This window comes from Phalacrocorax aristotelis, chromosome 1 (assembly GCF_949628215.1).
Source record: "Phalacrocorax aristotelis chromosome 1, bGulAri2.1, whole genome shotgun sequence".
Lineage (NCBI taxonomy): Eukaryota > Metazoa > Chordata > Aves > Suliformes > Phalacrocoracidae > Phalacrocorax > Phalacrocorax aristotelis.
The window spans coordinates 19,012,085-19,029,494 of record NC_134276.1 but is presented as its reverse complement, the minus strand read 5'-3'; the positions used below and the strand labels follow the sequence as shown (position 1 = coordinate 19,029,494).

Genomic DNA, 17,410 nt, shown 5'->3' with positions numbered 1-17,410 from the left:
GCAGATTTCCAGCCACTCTTCCCCAAGCCTGTAGCATTGAATGGGGTTGTTGTGACCCAAGTGCAGGAGCTGGCACTGAACCTTGTTGAACCTCATACAATTGGCCTTCACATGGTTCCCTAGATCCTCCTTTTAGCCCCTCTTCTAGACGGGCATCACATTTGCTGACTTCCAGTCAACTGGGACCTCCCTGGTTACACAGGGCCACTGATAAAGGATGGAAAGTGGCTTGGTGAGCACTTCCACCAGCTTCCTTAGTACCCTTGGATGGATCCCATCTGGCCCCTTAGATCTGTGCACGTCTAAGTGATGTAGCAGGTCACTAACCATTTCCCCTTGGATTATGGAGGCTTCATTCTGCTCCCCCTCCCTGTCTTCCAGCTTAGGGGGCTGCATACACCGAGAACAACTGGCCTTAGTATTAAAGACTAAGGCAAAGAAGGCATTAAGGACCTCAGCTGTTTCCTCATCCTTTGTCACTATGTTTCCCCCAGCATCCAGTAAAGGATGGAGATTCTTCTTAGCACTCCTTTTGTTGCTATTTATAGGAACATTTTTATGGTCTTTTACAGAATTAGACAGATTTAGTTCTAGCTGGGCTTTGGCCCATTGAATTTTCTCCCTGCATAACTTCATTATGTCTTTGTAGTCCTCCTGAGTTGCCTGCCCCTTCTTCCAAAAGTTATAAACTCTTATTTATTCCTGAGTTCTAGCCAAAGCCCTCTGTGCAGACAGGCTGGTCTTCTTCTCAGCAGGCTTGTCTTTCAGCACATGAGGACAGCCTGCTCCAGTGCCTTTAAGATTTCCTTCTTGAAGAATGTCCAGCCTTCCTGGACTCCTTCACCCTTCAGGACTGCCTCACAAGGAGCTCTGTCAACCAGGCTCCTAAACAGGCCAAAGTCTGCCCTCCAGCAGTTTTACCTGACCTTAAACCCTCCTTAGAATTTACAGCTAGATAGCTTGGGAAACCTCATCCAGCCCAAGAGCTTTTACAGCACCCATTCTCATGCACCTCACCATTCTGCCAAACATCCAATGCAAAAACATGAGGCTGAATACAACAGTACCAGAGCTCAATGGCACTAGTCCTCTGCAGTTGCTTCAAGATCAGGCCAACAGTGGGTGGGTACAGATGACTTGTTGGTAGGACAGTCTCAGAGGTAAATGAGAAAACTGTAAGTCCAAATTGGCCTTAAGCAGAAGATCTTAACTTCTTCACCCACACAAATGGGTGTCCTTGTATGATACCAGATGTGCTGGCAGCTGATTTCCACAGAGCAGCTACAAGATGCAGCAGCCAAGTGAACTGACTGGAGGCTTCATTCTCCTAAGCTGTGAATGTATCACCTGCCTCCAGTTCACACTAAAATGTGCAGTGTTTTTTACATTAATTAAGTGATTTATAGACCAACATCACCATTACTCTGTGCCTTGGAGGGCAGCACACTATGTGCTTCCACACCCAAGTAAAAGATAGTTTTGCCACTGCTGGAAGCTCTGCAGCTGAACAGACAGCTTGTGAGTTGTGTCATTTATGAGCAGTGACAGAAATTGAAGTCACTCTCATTATAGAAAGGAACCTTTAAAAGAGCATTTCACTGTCCCATGGACAATGACATTTACAAATGTTTTGCTGTTTTCAGTGAGAAAAAAATATCACCTGCAGTGGTAATACTGTAGTGGAAATACAATGCTGCTGGAAAAGCAAAATCCATGAAAATGCAACCTCATCCATGAGTTTCATGCTCAAAAAATCGACTGGTAATTAAACTCAGCTGACAACATTTCAACAAGTGTTCTAATTTCCTTATAATCAAGCACATTAACCATATTCGTTTTCAGTGGCTTCAGCTTTTCAGCCTAGCATATTGGAACAATTCAACACATTTGGGACCGAATTAATGTCACAAACAATTCCATACACTTAGAATGATATTCTTACTTTGTATTACATAGAAGACAGTCCTCAGAGCAAACAGTTAGCATTAAATACCCCCCACTTGCATAAGACACCCTTGGAACTGAACTGTGCTGTTATTAATTAATGGCATATCCTGTGTTTACACAGCACTGTTCGTGTGCCTGGTACATATGAACAAAGTCACTACCCCAAGGAGCTTATAGTTTAAATTATACAGATAGCTAACCACATCATTATAAACTTGTTATAGATTTGAATCTAAAAAGGAGGCAGAGCAAGACAAAACTGTGGGGAGTGAATACATCTGTTTTGCAAGGGAATCTGAGCTAGGATATGAGGTTATGCAAGGATATAAGCTGCTCTTTTAATATGTGTATCTGCCTCAATATAGAATTGGGTGGGGGTGGAGGGGGGGTTCAGTAGGTCAAATTCTGGGGAAATGTTTAAAGCTAGATTCAATAAAAGCCCTAGGTTCTGCAACTTTTGGGTCTTGCACCCTACTCTATTAAGCAGCTACATCCAACAAAGGATTTATGTGGCTAAAGCAGGTAACAGCCCCAAAGGCATATCTAAATTCCCACACCTAGCTGCTTTTTAACCCTGGAGGTGTATTAAGAATCAAGCCAATTATGTTTCCCAAGTACCCAGAATCTGCTGCTCCTCTGCCCACAGCCGTGAGAGACTACCAGTGAGTGGATCAAAGAGATCACCAAGAAAATCGAAGCCTGAAAGTTGCTTCCCACCTATTTTTTATTTCATTCTCTGTCCCATAGCTTCCTTTCCACTTATCACCATAACCCTACTGCAGAAAGGCTTTGAGTCTTTAAATAACTTCTTCCTTTCCTCCAGCATATACAGTGCTTTAGCTCTTTGAATTTGCCCTGCATCAGTCCGGAGTTAGCAAGCAATTTCTGTATCCGTCCATGAGGTTAGCTGATGCAGCAAAGGTCTCGAGAGTACTTAATGCCTTTCTTCATACTACTGAATTTAGTTCCCATGAATTTATATGTACTAACAAGCCCACTTTTATAGGGCAGGTGGCCATTTTCCTCTAGTATGGTATGGGCTAATATCTTTATCTCTCTGTACGACAAACATCATGCAAAGGAAGAACACAGGTTCCTTAGGCCCAAACAGCCATGGTAACAACTTTACATATAAACTTCAAGCCTAGCTGTACACATACACATCCCAGTGCTCTGGGAGCTTTCAAAAAGCACGCAGAGAGTGCCACTAGGGGAATGTAACTTTTTAGAGGGTTGCTATCCTGTTCCCACCTGTAAAGTTTGGTCTTTGATCATTAGAAAGGGTGCTTGTGAATCCCACGATATTTTCAGTTTATGACCAACCTTAATTATAGCTGAAAACCCTGAGTTAATCCAGTGACATTCTCTTTCCCCATATTGCCTTCTTTACACATTTTTTAACTTTTCAGGTCATGTCTTGAAATGAAATGTGGAGAAGAGGAGACTGGAGTATTGTCTGAGGCAGCCTTTACCATTCTGCACCTAACAGTGCTTGTCAAGCATATTGAATGTCCTCTATCAGTTCAATGTGTCATGTAGTAGTGAAGATGTGCTATGAGAAAGCAAAGAGAAACCCTCGCCTCTGGGAAATGCTAGCCTTGCAATAAAAATACATGTGACATAAAATTGTGGAAATTCTTTTTTTTAATCATCAATTTCTGTGCAATTTTCTGCAAGAATAGTCCTTTACACAAAAAGTCTATTTTATGGTGAAAAATGTATTTTGTGGACCAACACATTGAAGGCTAAAGGAAAGTGATATAATCACCTTGTCAGATTTCCTGTAGAAAACCACCTGACTAATATTATTAACCAAAAATCTTTGCATCAACCTTGTAACTTCTTTAGAAGTAATGACATTTTAGAATAACATGTGGATTTAAACAGTTCAAAAGATAAGAATCTACCATAGCCCCAATCATTATCTCTACTATCAAAAATATCCTCCATATTATACAGCATCAACTTCCACACTTTGTGTCGCATCAAGATATTATATCTATTCTAACCAATTACTCCCCATGAAAAATATCTTTCCCACATAGGACTGTGCTCAAATCACCTTTCAGCTTTTTCTTGGGTAAGCAGAACAGGTTGAGTTTTTTAGGTTCTCACTAGAAGGCATGTTCCCTGCACTATCCTGTGGCTGTTCTCTGAACTAATTATCAATTAAAAGGAAAATGCCACCTCCCTTCGGTACATTGCCTTGTTTCTATATGGATACCCTAGTAAATATTCATTGATAAGCATGAATGCTATACTCCTTCTCTTAGGACAAACCAAAATGAAGACTACTTCTCAGCTTAAGCTAGAAAAGAATTGTTTTGACGCCATTTGCTCATACTCTTATAAATAACCAGAAGTTTCAATAACTGATGATTCTCTTCTTTTGAGGGTAAAGATGAAAGCAACTAGAAAAGAACAAATAACCCCAAACTTTTCTGAAAGCCTAATTAATTTGAAAGTTGAATATTTGGCTTGAAGAGGAGTCATCAGACCAAAACCTGTGTGTGAAAATTTATTGCCCTCAGAGGTGAGGAGGGAGGGGACATTCATTTGCAAAAAAGCCCTAGAGGCTAACAGTTTTATTTTGCAAAAACTCTTAAATCCATGAATAAAAATCGCAATTGCTAACACTACAGCCACTGCACTGTTCACAGGAAGACAGATGAGAAGAAACCTGGCTACTCTCAGACAAAATTAAATTGTCTATACCTTTAGGAGGTTATGTTTGTTATATTTGGCTTGTTTCTCCTCTACAGTTACAGATCCCTGTGACTTTAGCCTAAAAAATGTCATAAAATGGCAGGCTTAATTGTAATTTTAAAAAATATCATGAGACAATTCTATTTTCTTAAGTATTCTTTGGAAAATAAATTTGTGTAATCCACAGGAAAAATAGTCTTCAGATATTTAACTGTAAAAAGCCATCTGAACTTTCAAATATAGCAGGTGTGTTGTACACTAGACCCTAAAAACTATGAGATATGCATCAAGAATATTTGTGATATAATCAAAATCCCATTGGAATAGGGATAAGCTTCCCATTAACTTCAGTAGGGTTTCGGTCTAGCCCTTGATCCATTCAATGCAGTGTCAGGTCAAATAAACTTCAGCCTCTTTTGCTGTTAGTGAAGTGCAGAGATTTATTTGGAGGTTCAGCACAAGATTTTTTTGCTAAAGAAACATTGCAATAAGGGGGAAACAATGAAGGGAGGGAAGGGTAAATCTATAAAAATAGTTTATTTTGTGAGGCTAAATTCCACAGTGGCCACAAACATCTCATTTATTTCAGCTGACACCTTCCAAGTAGGTACACAGTTGCATATGTAACACTTTCCCATATTTTTCCCCCAGGACATAGTTTTGTTTACACTCCCAGTGCTGTGAATTTATAACTGAGGCATTGTTTGGGTTATTACATGTAATAGGAACTGCATTTTCACAGATGGCTTACCTTCCTTGCTAGATGTCTGTTTTTAACAGTGTCCTAATAACTACTGCATATGCTATCTTCATTCTGTATATTAAAAATCATGCCTTGAGGGGACAAACCTTTTATTTCTAGGATACTTTTGTAATCACTGAAACAACTTATGAAAGCATGAACTGGATTCACCAGCACTTGCAAGCTGGAAATCAGCTACAACTCTCTAAAAAATGAATGCTTCTGTGCCGCTGGATCCACCAGGCAGGAGACACGAATTACTGGATTAAAATTCTGTTTGTGACAGACTGTAGATCATTTGGTAGCTATATGCCTCCAGATCCCCTTTTAGTCTTAGAAGTCTATGATTCACCTTCTGAATAAGCTTCACACAACCATCACAATTATCAAACAAATCCCTAATTTCTTGCTTCAAAAGATTACAGTCTGGAAAACCAAAGGAAACAGACAATGCCTGGGGGTTGAAGAAAGAGCATATAAACAGCACAGATGGGCTTCAGAGATATTGTTGAGCAGCATTGCCAAATCCAAACATTTCAAAACTATGAGTCAGGCACTAGAAAAGTCTTGAAATTTACTTACAATTCATGAGGTGAAAAATAACTTATTTCAGTAGTGCCTGCATTACTGTGCAGGAACATTTGCTGCCCAACTGCTTGTCAGTTGTCCTCCCCCAACAGTTTTTGCATCCATTGGCTAATTCCAACTTCACTTGATAGAAGAGCAGAGAGCTGAATGGAGTTGACTCCTTATGAGACCTGTGGGTGGCTGGGCTGGGGGTGAAGCCGATGCTGGTGGCTGCACAGGGAGGAAGGCAGAGGTAACTGGGACCTTGACTGAACTGATCAATTTGTAACACGTGCAAGCAAACCTGGTCAGGAGTGGGAGCTGCAGACACTGTATGGGACTGAACACACAGAGGAGCAGGGGACTATCTGAGGAAACATGAAGGAACTCATTCAAAGGGTACAGGGAGAAAAGCAGGCTAATGCAGCTGGAAACCATGGGGTGGGAAGCAGGCTTGTGGGTCTTGTGGCAGTGGGGTGTGCCAGTACCCAAGAGCCAGGTGAAGCTCCACAGCCGCAGCAGGCTGTCTATATTTTAATCCCCGATATCTATGACATGGATATTAAGCAAGAGATAGACTAACTGGGACTCATAAGCCCTTTCTCCCAAAACTGGGCTGAAGGGTTTAGTGCCCCTGCATCCTTCCCCTTGCTGCTGGATGCTATTCCATTGCCCTCCCAGTGGTCATTGCTCCCCTGTGACTCACTAACTCATTCACTATCCATCTGTGCAAGTGTACCATAACTTGCTCCAGAGTAAAATAAGTTAGTGACGACCTAACACTGAATTCAGGTAAAGTGGTCTAGAAGAGTGCTGGAAGTGGACAGGAAGATAAATGTAAACCTCCTCAAGCTGAGAAGTTACTCAGGCCAAGGTGCTGTAAAGTAAATCCTGGAAATTTTCATTACCGAATCACAAGTGCTAAACCAGTAAGATCTTTGTGTTTCCAAAAGTTCTTTTTTTCTATGCCTTACATGATGGGAGGTTAGTGTTTTCTCTCCATTTCCCTGTTGATAGCTACTGCCATTGCAAGTTCGCCACCTCCATCAGTCTGAAGGAGCTGAATGAGGACTGCATGCTCAGGGAATCTGAATTCCTCCTCCCGTTCCCCTCGCTGCAACAACTGGTGCACATTAGCAGAGAAAAAGCACGACTTTCTGGTGGTGAAGTGCCCAGGCTATGAACAAATAGAGATTTGTCAACCTGGTGTCTTCAGAAGCACAGCTTTCTCACATGGATTACAGGGTCACATTGCTTGCTTTATTTTTACATAATTTGAGATTCTGCTTTCCAGAACATTAGAAGAAATCTTCTGAGAAGAAACAGAGAAGGCCTAATTGGAGTGTAGCAATCTCAAGCGTTCCTCTGGAAACTGCAGTATCTGAAGTTTTCACTTATAAAAGACATTACACCCAGATCTGATTACAAAGGAGTTGTGTGGCGCTGTGATGCCTTCTCACTTGCAAGCACACCAGCCTAAGGAATCTGCCCTTATCCCTGCCATACGGCTACAGCACTATATAAACAGTAATACTAAAACTGATCTGTCACATTTCAGCTACCTTTTCCACTCCTCTGTTAGGTTCATCATCACCCCTTTACATCAGGAGGAGGACTTCAGAGGAGCTCTGTCAGATAGGTAATGGCCTATATAGTCAGCTCAGTTCCAGAGACATAAAAATCTGGAATAACTCAAGTGGTGAGCAGAGATGTTTTGAACTTGTGTCACCGTAGATAGGTGAAGAGTCATGGCTGTCTCAGGATTTACATGTTTCTTGTTTTCTGTTCAAATGCAATCATTGTTTACAGATTTTTGCAGTGATCCCATATGATCATCTGGACAGTTTTCCTCCTTTAGACATCACTGTTGCCAAACTGAACAAGCTCTAACACATGTGCTAGAAGTGAAGGCTTCCCCATGCTATTGCTGAAGTCTGTCAAAGGATGGCTTAATAGAAACTGTATTTCTGTAATGAAAACAAATAGACGTTAACCAGTTCAGCTGGGTTCATACAGAAACAGAGGCTCACTGATTTTTCTAGCTGAGTACTAAAGTAAAAGCATATGTCTAATAGCATTCAAGATCACAAGTAAAAGAATGGATTGTGATAATCTCATTTAAAAGAAAAAAAAAATGTGGACTGGGTGGTCAGCCATTACTCGACATTCAGTTGACCTTGTCTGTCTCACAAGTTTTACATATATATTTTCATATTAATACTCATATTATGACCACATTCTCCCATTTATTTAGTCTCCCCTCTGTAGTAACTGATACATTTTTCCTTACAATGGTGTTCTTGATATGAAGGAATGATGATTTCTCAGCAGTTTCAGCCTGTAGTCTAGGGCTGGCAGCTTAATCAGGAAATGTGATGTTCCAAAGCCAATGGACCATGTCGGCAAGCATGCCGGGATTTCTCAGGCTGTTGGAAGTCCAGCACTTTCTCAAAAGCTTCTGCCTTGTTGCAGAGATTTTGATACTATATCAATATGGCTGGGCTATGGCTGACAATGGGACAATGGTGACAGTGTGACAATGTTGGATCAAGATGAGGGCAAAGTCCTATGGTATCTTTGCAGAAATCAAATCAACTGGTCACTTAAAGAAAGAAATTTTCTAATGTCAGAGATAGGCTGAGATTACCCATTAGAAGGAAGAAACAAGCCTGGCCAACATAGCTCATCCTATGGAAAGACTAACCAGACAGGCTTTCTAGTGGGGTGTAAGATCCAGAGAGAATAACAGGGCACAAAAAAAGCTAAAGAAAAGCAACCATGAGTATGTCACATGTAGGTAACCTCCAGGTGATCCTCTGCTGTCCCCAGAGGAGCTGAGTACAGACTGTGAGTCAAAAGACAAGAGGAAATCCAGGTGCCCTAGAAATACTAACTGCAGCAATCAAGAGCATGATGACACTGGCAAGGGATGGACAGCCAGCAGGGAGTAAGATGTGGTGTCATCTTGGGCATAATACAGGCCCCACTGAATTCAGGGAGGTTTTGCCATGAACTTCATTAGTGATGGGATTACTCACAAAAATTGCCTTTTCCTATATTGTTATTACCTTAATCAGCACTCTGCTCAAAGCCACACAAGGTTTTTTTCTGCACTGAAAAAAAAAGTGTTACGAGGGATGAAACGGTAAAACAAACATTAGTCATTTTGGCTCTCCTTCATAATACATATTCCACTTCAACTTAAAAATTAAGTTGAGCCTATTGGTGTGACTGTTCAAGCATCTTGCCCAGCAATCCGCCTCCCAGCTGTGCACTGTACCACTTGGCCCTTGCTGCCAAATGTAAGCACTTGAATAATCCAAGCCAGGTGATTAGCCTAAAGACTCTCTTAATTTGAATTACAGTATCAGTATTTTGTTAATGTATATGAGGCTTGATTTATTCGTTTCACAGATGTTTATTTGCAGGTTCCATGTCTTTATTTAACAGATAAATTATATATTGGTTACTACATAAATAGCTTGGAAGCTGAAGGCCTCACAATGTGTGAACGACAGAGCCAGGGATAAAATGTAAAGGCACTCGTTTACAATCATGAACTTATCCTGCAGCACGTTGCGTTTACTGTATTATAGAAATAATAGTTTCTCCTTCTGACCTTCTATATTTACCCCTTCTTTACAGTACTCACAATCCCCTAGGATACTTTGTTATTTTTAGATTACTAGATATTTGGAATGTTTTAACCTGTACATTGTCAATGACTCTGTGTTAGTGCTTTTTGCAAGGCTAAAACCATAAAACGAAGGCAATCTACCTGTTATATGTGAGTTTTTTCAGAAGATTTTAGGTTAAATACTTGATTGTGGAGGGGGGTGTCTGAAAAACAGAGGACAAAGACTTACTGTGAAAACAACAAAACCTACTGGATTTTGTTCTGCTGTACAACGTGAAATCTTTTCCTGTTTATATATGTGTATTTTGCAGTGCTTGCTTCAAATTCTTTGTCCTCTTTAGAAAAGTAATATAATGAACAGATTATATTGCTCCATTTCAAGGAAGAAAACAACAAAGAAAAGTCAACTGGAACACCAGATTGTATAAATAAAGGCAATTTTTACTGACAGTGTTCTGATCCAAATATTTATTTATTTCCTAACTTATACAAAATTGATGCTTGTGGAGGTCTTGGGTTAAAAGGGTTGGAAAATGAATTCCTCTAGTTATCCACAGAGAACATATAGTACTAATGAAGCAATGAAAACTTCTTTGATTTAAATAAGAAATATATTACATATAATTTACAGAGATGAGATCTAGTGTCATATAGAAAATGATGGTTTAGAGCAACGGTATCAGGAAGGAGATTGATATGTGTCTCTGCTGTGGCTGGAATGGGTCACCCTTCACCCAGTCCATCCAGTGGATGGGGAAGGCTTCACTTCCACAACTCCAAATGGGACAGGTAACTATTACCATTGCCAGGTATTTCACCTGTTTATTTGTCAGTCACCTCTCTCCTTAAGGCTCATACACCATCCAGTTTCTGCAAGTTCATAACAAACTTTCTACACTATTGAGTTTGGCTGGATTCAGACCAGAGACCTACATGTAAAAGACTAAAAACAGAAGGAGGCTCTGTTCTACTAGAAATTTATTTAGCGATCAGATGGAAAACTTGGCTTCAGGGAAAAAGAGAGTTAGATACCAGAACAAGATGAGAAAGACAATCCTGGATAAAAGTAGTTCTACTTTTTCACATAAATGAAAGCTTTATGAAAGGTTTGTATATGAGTCATGCCAACTTTTATGTAGATGAGAAATGTAATCAAATGGTATCTAAGTCATTATAAATTTTGCTATTTACACAAAAAAGAAAAAAGAATGCTTCCTACTTCATTTTTCATGTTTCCCTTCATATCTTGCCTACTTATTAAAATGGAGGGTCTCAAGTACCCATAGAAAAAATACAAACGTGCAGAAAGAATAACCACTAGAAAGAAAAAAAAAAAGCAACCAAGTCCTATAACTAGATTTAAAATAATTCAGTGCTGTCTAAAGAGTCAAATCATGTTCTTTTTCCTCCTTCATAAAAGTTGCACCCATATTCATAATAATAGAAGGAGAAAAGCACAGTTGCTTCAAAACACTGGACATAGCTTTCCAGAAACAATATAGCAACTACTCAGAAATGCTAAGGAAAACATTAATCACATAGTAACTTGCTATTTACATTAAAGATAGTAACCTTTAAAATTAATTAAAAGCAAAAAAACACCCCAGTTTTTAGTCATAGGACAGTTTTGCCTCTTATGTGGAGTCTCTGTTCTTTGTTTTTTGTCCAGCATTTCTTTCGAGATATATATCTATATATACAGATATATGTCTGAGAGAGATGTATCAAAAGCTAAAACATCTCTGCATGGTGAGCCTGCAGATTTCATCTGAGACTACATTTGCAGTAGACAAACCCCCACAGAAAAAATGCTGGAATGACACATTTTAATGAAATTGCATTCCCTGTCCATGATCCACATAGGATCCATGTAGAAACCTAAATGCCTCAGTCCGTAGAAGCAGAGCTGACAGCAGCAGTGCAAGTTCCCCGGTGCTGCCAGGCTGAAGCATCCCAGCCCTCATGGTTTCCATCCCCACTAGGCTGAAGCATCCCAGCCCTCGTGGTTTCCATCCCTACAGAGGCTGCCAGGATGGGTACAGAGCAGGGCCAGCGGTGGTGACATGGAGAGCTGTTGCCCTCTGTGTGGACTACAGATGGGATCCAAGTCCCTTGGCAATCAGTAGAAGCCACTCCTGTTGATGCCAGCGGGAGCTGGATGAAGCCCTGGGGCGGCAGCAGCAGGCTCCGAGGATCGGGTGCAGGACGAGGCATCGCTGACTCTGACCCAGCCCCAGCGCTGCCACTGCATCGTGCGGCAGGCTCTCAGTTCTCACCAGGATCTACAAAACAAGTCATTGCTGCCGTACTTCCTCCGCAGGACAATGGCTGGACCGAACAGGAACTGAGCGCCACAGCACTTCTTATTCTTACACATGCAGGATGTTCGAGGGCAACCGGCCCCAATTTCTTATTCAGAACCAGAAAAATCCAGCAGGAGAATGTACCCCTTAACAGAGGAAAGACTGTCTGTTCTTCCAGCAGTCAGCACTCAGCTGCTAGGTCTCCATCTCCATCCATAACTTGTCAAAACCAGTGCAAATTCACAGGAAAAAAGTATGCCCGCATCGAGAGGGTATAAATCCTTCCTTACATACGAGAATGGTACAAGCATTTACCCAGCATCTCTATCAAATATTGTAGAAAAGGTTACACAAAAATATTTAAATATATGGATACAGATACATAGATATTACACTTGCATAAAATATGTATATTTAAAACCCTTTGGGCAGTTTCACAGTTAGCTGAAAACGTATGCTTTAGAAATATGAACAATTTCCTACACTTTTCTAGTTTAAGTAGGAGGGGGAAGGGAAAGAAGCATCAGCCTTATTAATACTGAATGCTAAGTGCAGAAGTTTAGCTGTAGCTGTAGGGTTTTGAAGCAATTGATTTGACAGAACCTCCAAGCATAAACTCTGTTTTTAAAATCCACATCTATTCCCTAGATTGCTTATTGTTTCATGAAAATGAAAACCTACGTGTTCTGCTTGTATCAGCTAGATCTCCTGAGACCAGTCAATTAAACCTCATAAGCTTGCAGTACTTCAAGATAGGATTGTGTATTGGGAGTACGCATGAAACTTATTGCAGTATTTCTGTGTGATAATAAGAATTTATAACTTCTCATATCTCATAATTTAACTTTAGAAATGCAAAACCTTAAATGACACCACAAGAAGCTCACAGTTCTGAGAAAATTGAAGTCAGTATGAAATTTTACTTATAGACCACATAATTTACATAGATTTACATAAATACAGAGATATTAAAATATTAAATCAAAGCTAATTAACAGAGGATAGAGTTTTACATAACATTTTAATTCTAGTTACATTTTTGCAACTACTTTTAGTGTCATGAGATTATATAAATAATATATATACCTATATATCCATAATATATATAAAGATATATATATCTATCTATCTCTCCATCCTTCTTTTTTTCTTCAAAAATAGGGCAATTTTATAACTGCAATGAGATGTGACAAGCAGTACACTTCTGGGGAATTATTGCATGCCTTGAGTGCATAAGGCAGAAGGAAGAGTATCTGACTTCAGACACTAAAGAAGTGGAATCATCAACCAGAAATGCACTGGAGTGATTTGGAACATCCTATTGCTTTTATAAAACTCAAAATTATACACTGGGTTGGTTTGTTTATTTGTTTTAAAGGCACAAAATAAAGGGAAAAGTAATATATCTCTGTTTAGTGGAGATCAACGATCAGGAAGCTCCATTACTGTTTACTGAACACTCTTCATTGTCCTAAATCTATTCCCTGTGGTGCAATACTGTGCCGCAGTTGCATAAGGAGGTTAAACACAAAAGTTCATGCATCCTTTAGTAGGGGAAACAAAACAAAGCCAATTTCCTTGCCCAGCAACAATGAAGTAGCCATTAGCATCCGATCATACCGGCTGGCGGCGAGAGACAGCCATCACTCCCATCAAACTGCAACATGCAAAACACCATTTGGTTGCAGGTTCGCTTGCCACGCTAACCTCAGCTCCTTGAGCTGGATGATACAGTACTTGCCTAAAACACTGGAGGCACGGATCCAAACTCAACAGCAATTTCCTGTCAGACCAGGCAAGACTGGAAAGGGGTAAAACTGGGTAACCAAAACCTTGCCCTGAAAGCTCTGCATTTTGGGGCTATTAGAGGATTACAGAGCCCTTCTGCCACCCTCTTTCCCCATTTTAAATTGGTTAACGGTATTCACTCCCAGCTCAGGGCCCCAGACCTCCCAGAGCATGTGCCTAGGATTTTTCCTAGCCTAACAGCCACCCTGGGCATACAGCACAGAGGGAATAAGTGGATAAAAAATATTAAAAACTGTGCACTACTACTGTCTCCTCAGATCACTCTGAATGATGGGATAGAAAGGAAAAAAAAAAAAAGAAGAAATCCCTCAGGATCCCTTTTTCTTTGCTGATTTTTCCAATGTTAGTATGTACAGTAGAGGGCTGCCTTTGCTATGATTCCACACAAGATGTTTCAAAGTTTGGATACGGCACTATGTTAAGGCACCTTCAAGTAATGGTAATTGATTTAATCGCTAAGCAGGGCTGCATTTTCTGTACCCGATGCTGCTTCCTCCAACACACACAGTACTAGCAGTCACTCACACCTGCCATACACAGACAAAAAAAAAAAAAAACCACCACGAAAACTCCTGGTGCTTGCTAGGGAGAAACTACACCGGCTACTTCTGAAATAAATATTTGCCAGGGTTTAGGAGTGGACATTTTGCACAACTGCGTGGTTTGCTCCCCAAAAGGGGAAAGGGGAGAAAATTAAGTATTGTCTGTCCCTAACTGTCTACTAGATTAGGAGGGTTAAAAATATATATATCAACCTAAAAAAAAGTAGAAGCCAGCTCTGTACTGCTGCAGGATTCCTTGCTGGGAGGTGAAGCTGTAAACGCAGGCGTTCAGTGCAGGGTGCCTGGTGCAGAACTGGATTTGTTTCAGGACCAACAGGAGGTACAAGGACACCCTCCCCTGGGAGAGGACGAGCAAGTTACTGCACATCACCTCGCTCTGCCACACAAAACGGCAGTGGGTGTGGGTTTCAGGTTTCTTGGCATGGGTATGGGGGGGCATTTGAAGATGAAGGGACTGAGGGAGAGGAAAGCTCAGGCATCGCTGTGTGCAGACAGCTTGCTCCATCCCCCTGGAGGGTGGGATGCTCAGTGCTGCACCTGGGGGGCACGGGGCCATGGGACCAGAGGGCGATTGCAGTTAAGCCCAGCTAGGGGCGGCCATTTCTACACAAAAGAATATCAAGTCCTGGGAAGAAACGAGAGGGATGAGAGAGGGGCATAGGTCCTAGCACAAAAGGAGAGACCAGGGTGGGCTGTTGTCCTGCTCTGAGGGGACAGGGCGTCCCAAGGTACCCGGCCAGACCTGCCTCTTCCCCCACGCCACTCACCCAAGCCCCAACCCATAACATGCAATGGTGGCACAGGGTGCTGCAGGAATCCCAAGAGAGTGGGATCGTCCTGGTCCTCAGGGTAAGGATGTCCAGGGAAAAGGGATACCCCACCCTGACCCTCTCCTCCAGATGGACAATGTGATATTTGGTAGCTGTGTGCAGCTCCTTCTCCAGTAAAAAGACGCATCCTTTCCTCGTACAGTCAATGAGAAACGCAATGTGATCTGTCATGCGCTCGGATCGTGGGCTTGTTCGTTCATTTGAATTAGTAATGTTTTCTTCTTCTTCGGGGACTAGAATAATCACTCAGGTATTTACAAACACCATCCAGCGCCTTCATGAGGTCTACCCCAAAACATCATGACCAAATCACTGTCTGCAAGAGCCCCGCACCAGCTGTGTCCAAACAAGCCTGTGCTTGCTGAGAGCTTGGGGCTGCTGAGGGAGAAGGGCGCTGGATCTCCGAGTCCTGGGGGGGTCTTCCTAGCCGGCTGTCTCTTCCTTGGGGTGCCTCTCCCTGCACCCCCGTCCCAGGGTGCTGGCTGCTGCTATTGCTGCTGCGGGTGCAGTGGTCCCGTTCATACTCCTCCTGAGCCTTTTGCATTTTCCGCTTCTTCATCTTCCTCTTGTGGATGTGGAAGGTGGTGAGGGAGAGGAGGATCAGGCAGAAGATGAGGGTGACCAGGACAATTAAAACCAGGGTGGATGAGAAGGACTGGAATAGTTGACCCACTTGCGTGATGCAGGTGCTGCTGGTGTTTAAGGTGGCAGACGTCCTGTTCAGAAGGCAATGTGGCAGGGACAGCCTCAACTCCTTGGAGAGCTTGGCACTCATTGAGGAGGCTTCGGAAGACGAGGATCTTCCTCCCCTCTCTGAAGACGCCTAAATTTCAATCAGTGCCGGGCTGCTGGCAGGCGCTCACTGGAAATGCCCGGGATGCTGCCGGCTCAGCCTCTCGCTCGCTCTAAAGTGACAGAGCAGCCTGCAAAGGGAGCCGGACACATCAGCGCTCCGAGGCACCCACCCTGCGCGGCTCCCCCCTCCCCAAACCAGCGCGCCGGCTGCGGCAGCCTCCTCCCTGCGCCCCGCCACGGCCGCGCTCCGAGCGGCCCCGGCTTCCCGCCGGGGGTGGCGGGACGGGGACGGGGCATCGCGCGACTTCGCAAATTACTCGGCAGCCCGGGCAACACCGCCCGGCGGCTCACCCCAACTACTCGCCGCGGGAAGGAAGGGAAGGGACGGAGGAAGGGAAGGGGAGGGGAGGGAGCCGCGTCCCGGCTGCCAGACACCCGCGCCCCGGCGGGGGCACGCTGCCGGGGGCACGGTGCCGGAGGCGGGCGGCCGGGCGAGCGAGTACCCGCCCCGCGGTGCCGGTGCCCGCCGCGGAGCGCCTTACCTGGGCCGGCGGAGGCGGGGGAGCGCCCGGGCGCCGCGGGCGCTGGGGGCTGCGGCAGCGCGGAGCGAGGGCGCAGAGCGGAGCCGCCGCCGCTTCGGGGAGCGCCGCCCGCAGCCTATAGCCGCCCCGGCCGGTGACGTCAGGCCGCGCCGCCCGGCCCGGCCCGCTCGCCGCCGCCCCGCACGGCCCCGCCGCGCCGGAGGGAGCGAGGGAGGGAGGGACGGACGGAGGGGGTGGGCCCCGCCTGGGCCTCGCCGCCCCCGCCGCCCCGCGGGGACCCCGCCGCCGCCCCGCACGCCCTCGGCGCCCCCCGCGCTGCCGCCGGCGCGTCGCCCCTGTCCCTGCAGCGGTTTCCAACACCCCCCGTCCCTCCCCGCATCTCCCTCCCACCCCCCACGTTCTTTACACCCCCAGACGCTGAGACCGGCCCGTAGCCCCTTCCCCCAAAATACGCCCAGGCACCGGCCTTTCCCATCCCCACCCGCCCCATCCCCATCCTCCACAGCCAGCCCCTTCCCCGCATCCCCATCCACTCAGACACACCATGGCCAGAGCACCCACACCTAGGCACCCACAGCCGCCCCCAGCGCCTGCACCTCCTGGCTGCTTTGTGCGCCCATCGCCAGTCCACATTCGCATTGGCACCGCACCCTGAAGGCCAGGTTCCCCTACGGCACCAAAATCCCCCACGGCCACCAGAGCGCCCATCTCACCTCACAGCCAGTGCACCCATCCATTTCCCGTGAGCCCACCGTGAATCTGTGGGAGCTCAGAAATGCCAAGGACCCTTGTACCAAATCGTAACAGATAACACAGGCGCAGGGAATATTTGGTAAAGCTTGCCTTATCAAAGCTCAGTGTACGCAGGAGTTTTCTTCAAGAACAAATGGACATGAACTGCCCATTTGTATCAATGATTTTTAAGCTAAAAATCAGACAATTTCTAAACAGAAGAGAACTTATGATTTG

General features: G+C 44.1%; 2 protein-coding genes across 2 annotated transcripts in view; both read right to left on the bottom strand.

Moving 5' to 3' along the window:
* ATM (ATM serine/threonine kinase) overlaps positions 1-17,410 on the bottom strand; it is a 579,279-nt gene that overhangs the window by 39,223 nt on the left and 522,646 nt on the right. The window lies entirely within an intron of this gene.
* Positions 9,400-16,644, bottom strand: C1H11orf87 (chromosome 1 C11orf87 homolog). Its single transcript, XM_075082493.1, has 2 exons — positions 16,442-16,644; positions 9,400-16,027 (listed from the first exon to the last, which is right to left on the bottom strand). Exon 2 carries the CDS (start codon positions 15,877-15,879, stop codon positions 15,403-15,405), a length of 477 nt encoding a protein of 158 aa, XP_074938594.1. The 5' UTR covers positions 15,880-16,027; positions 16,442-16,644; the 3' UTR covers positions 9,400-15,402.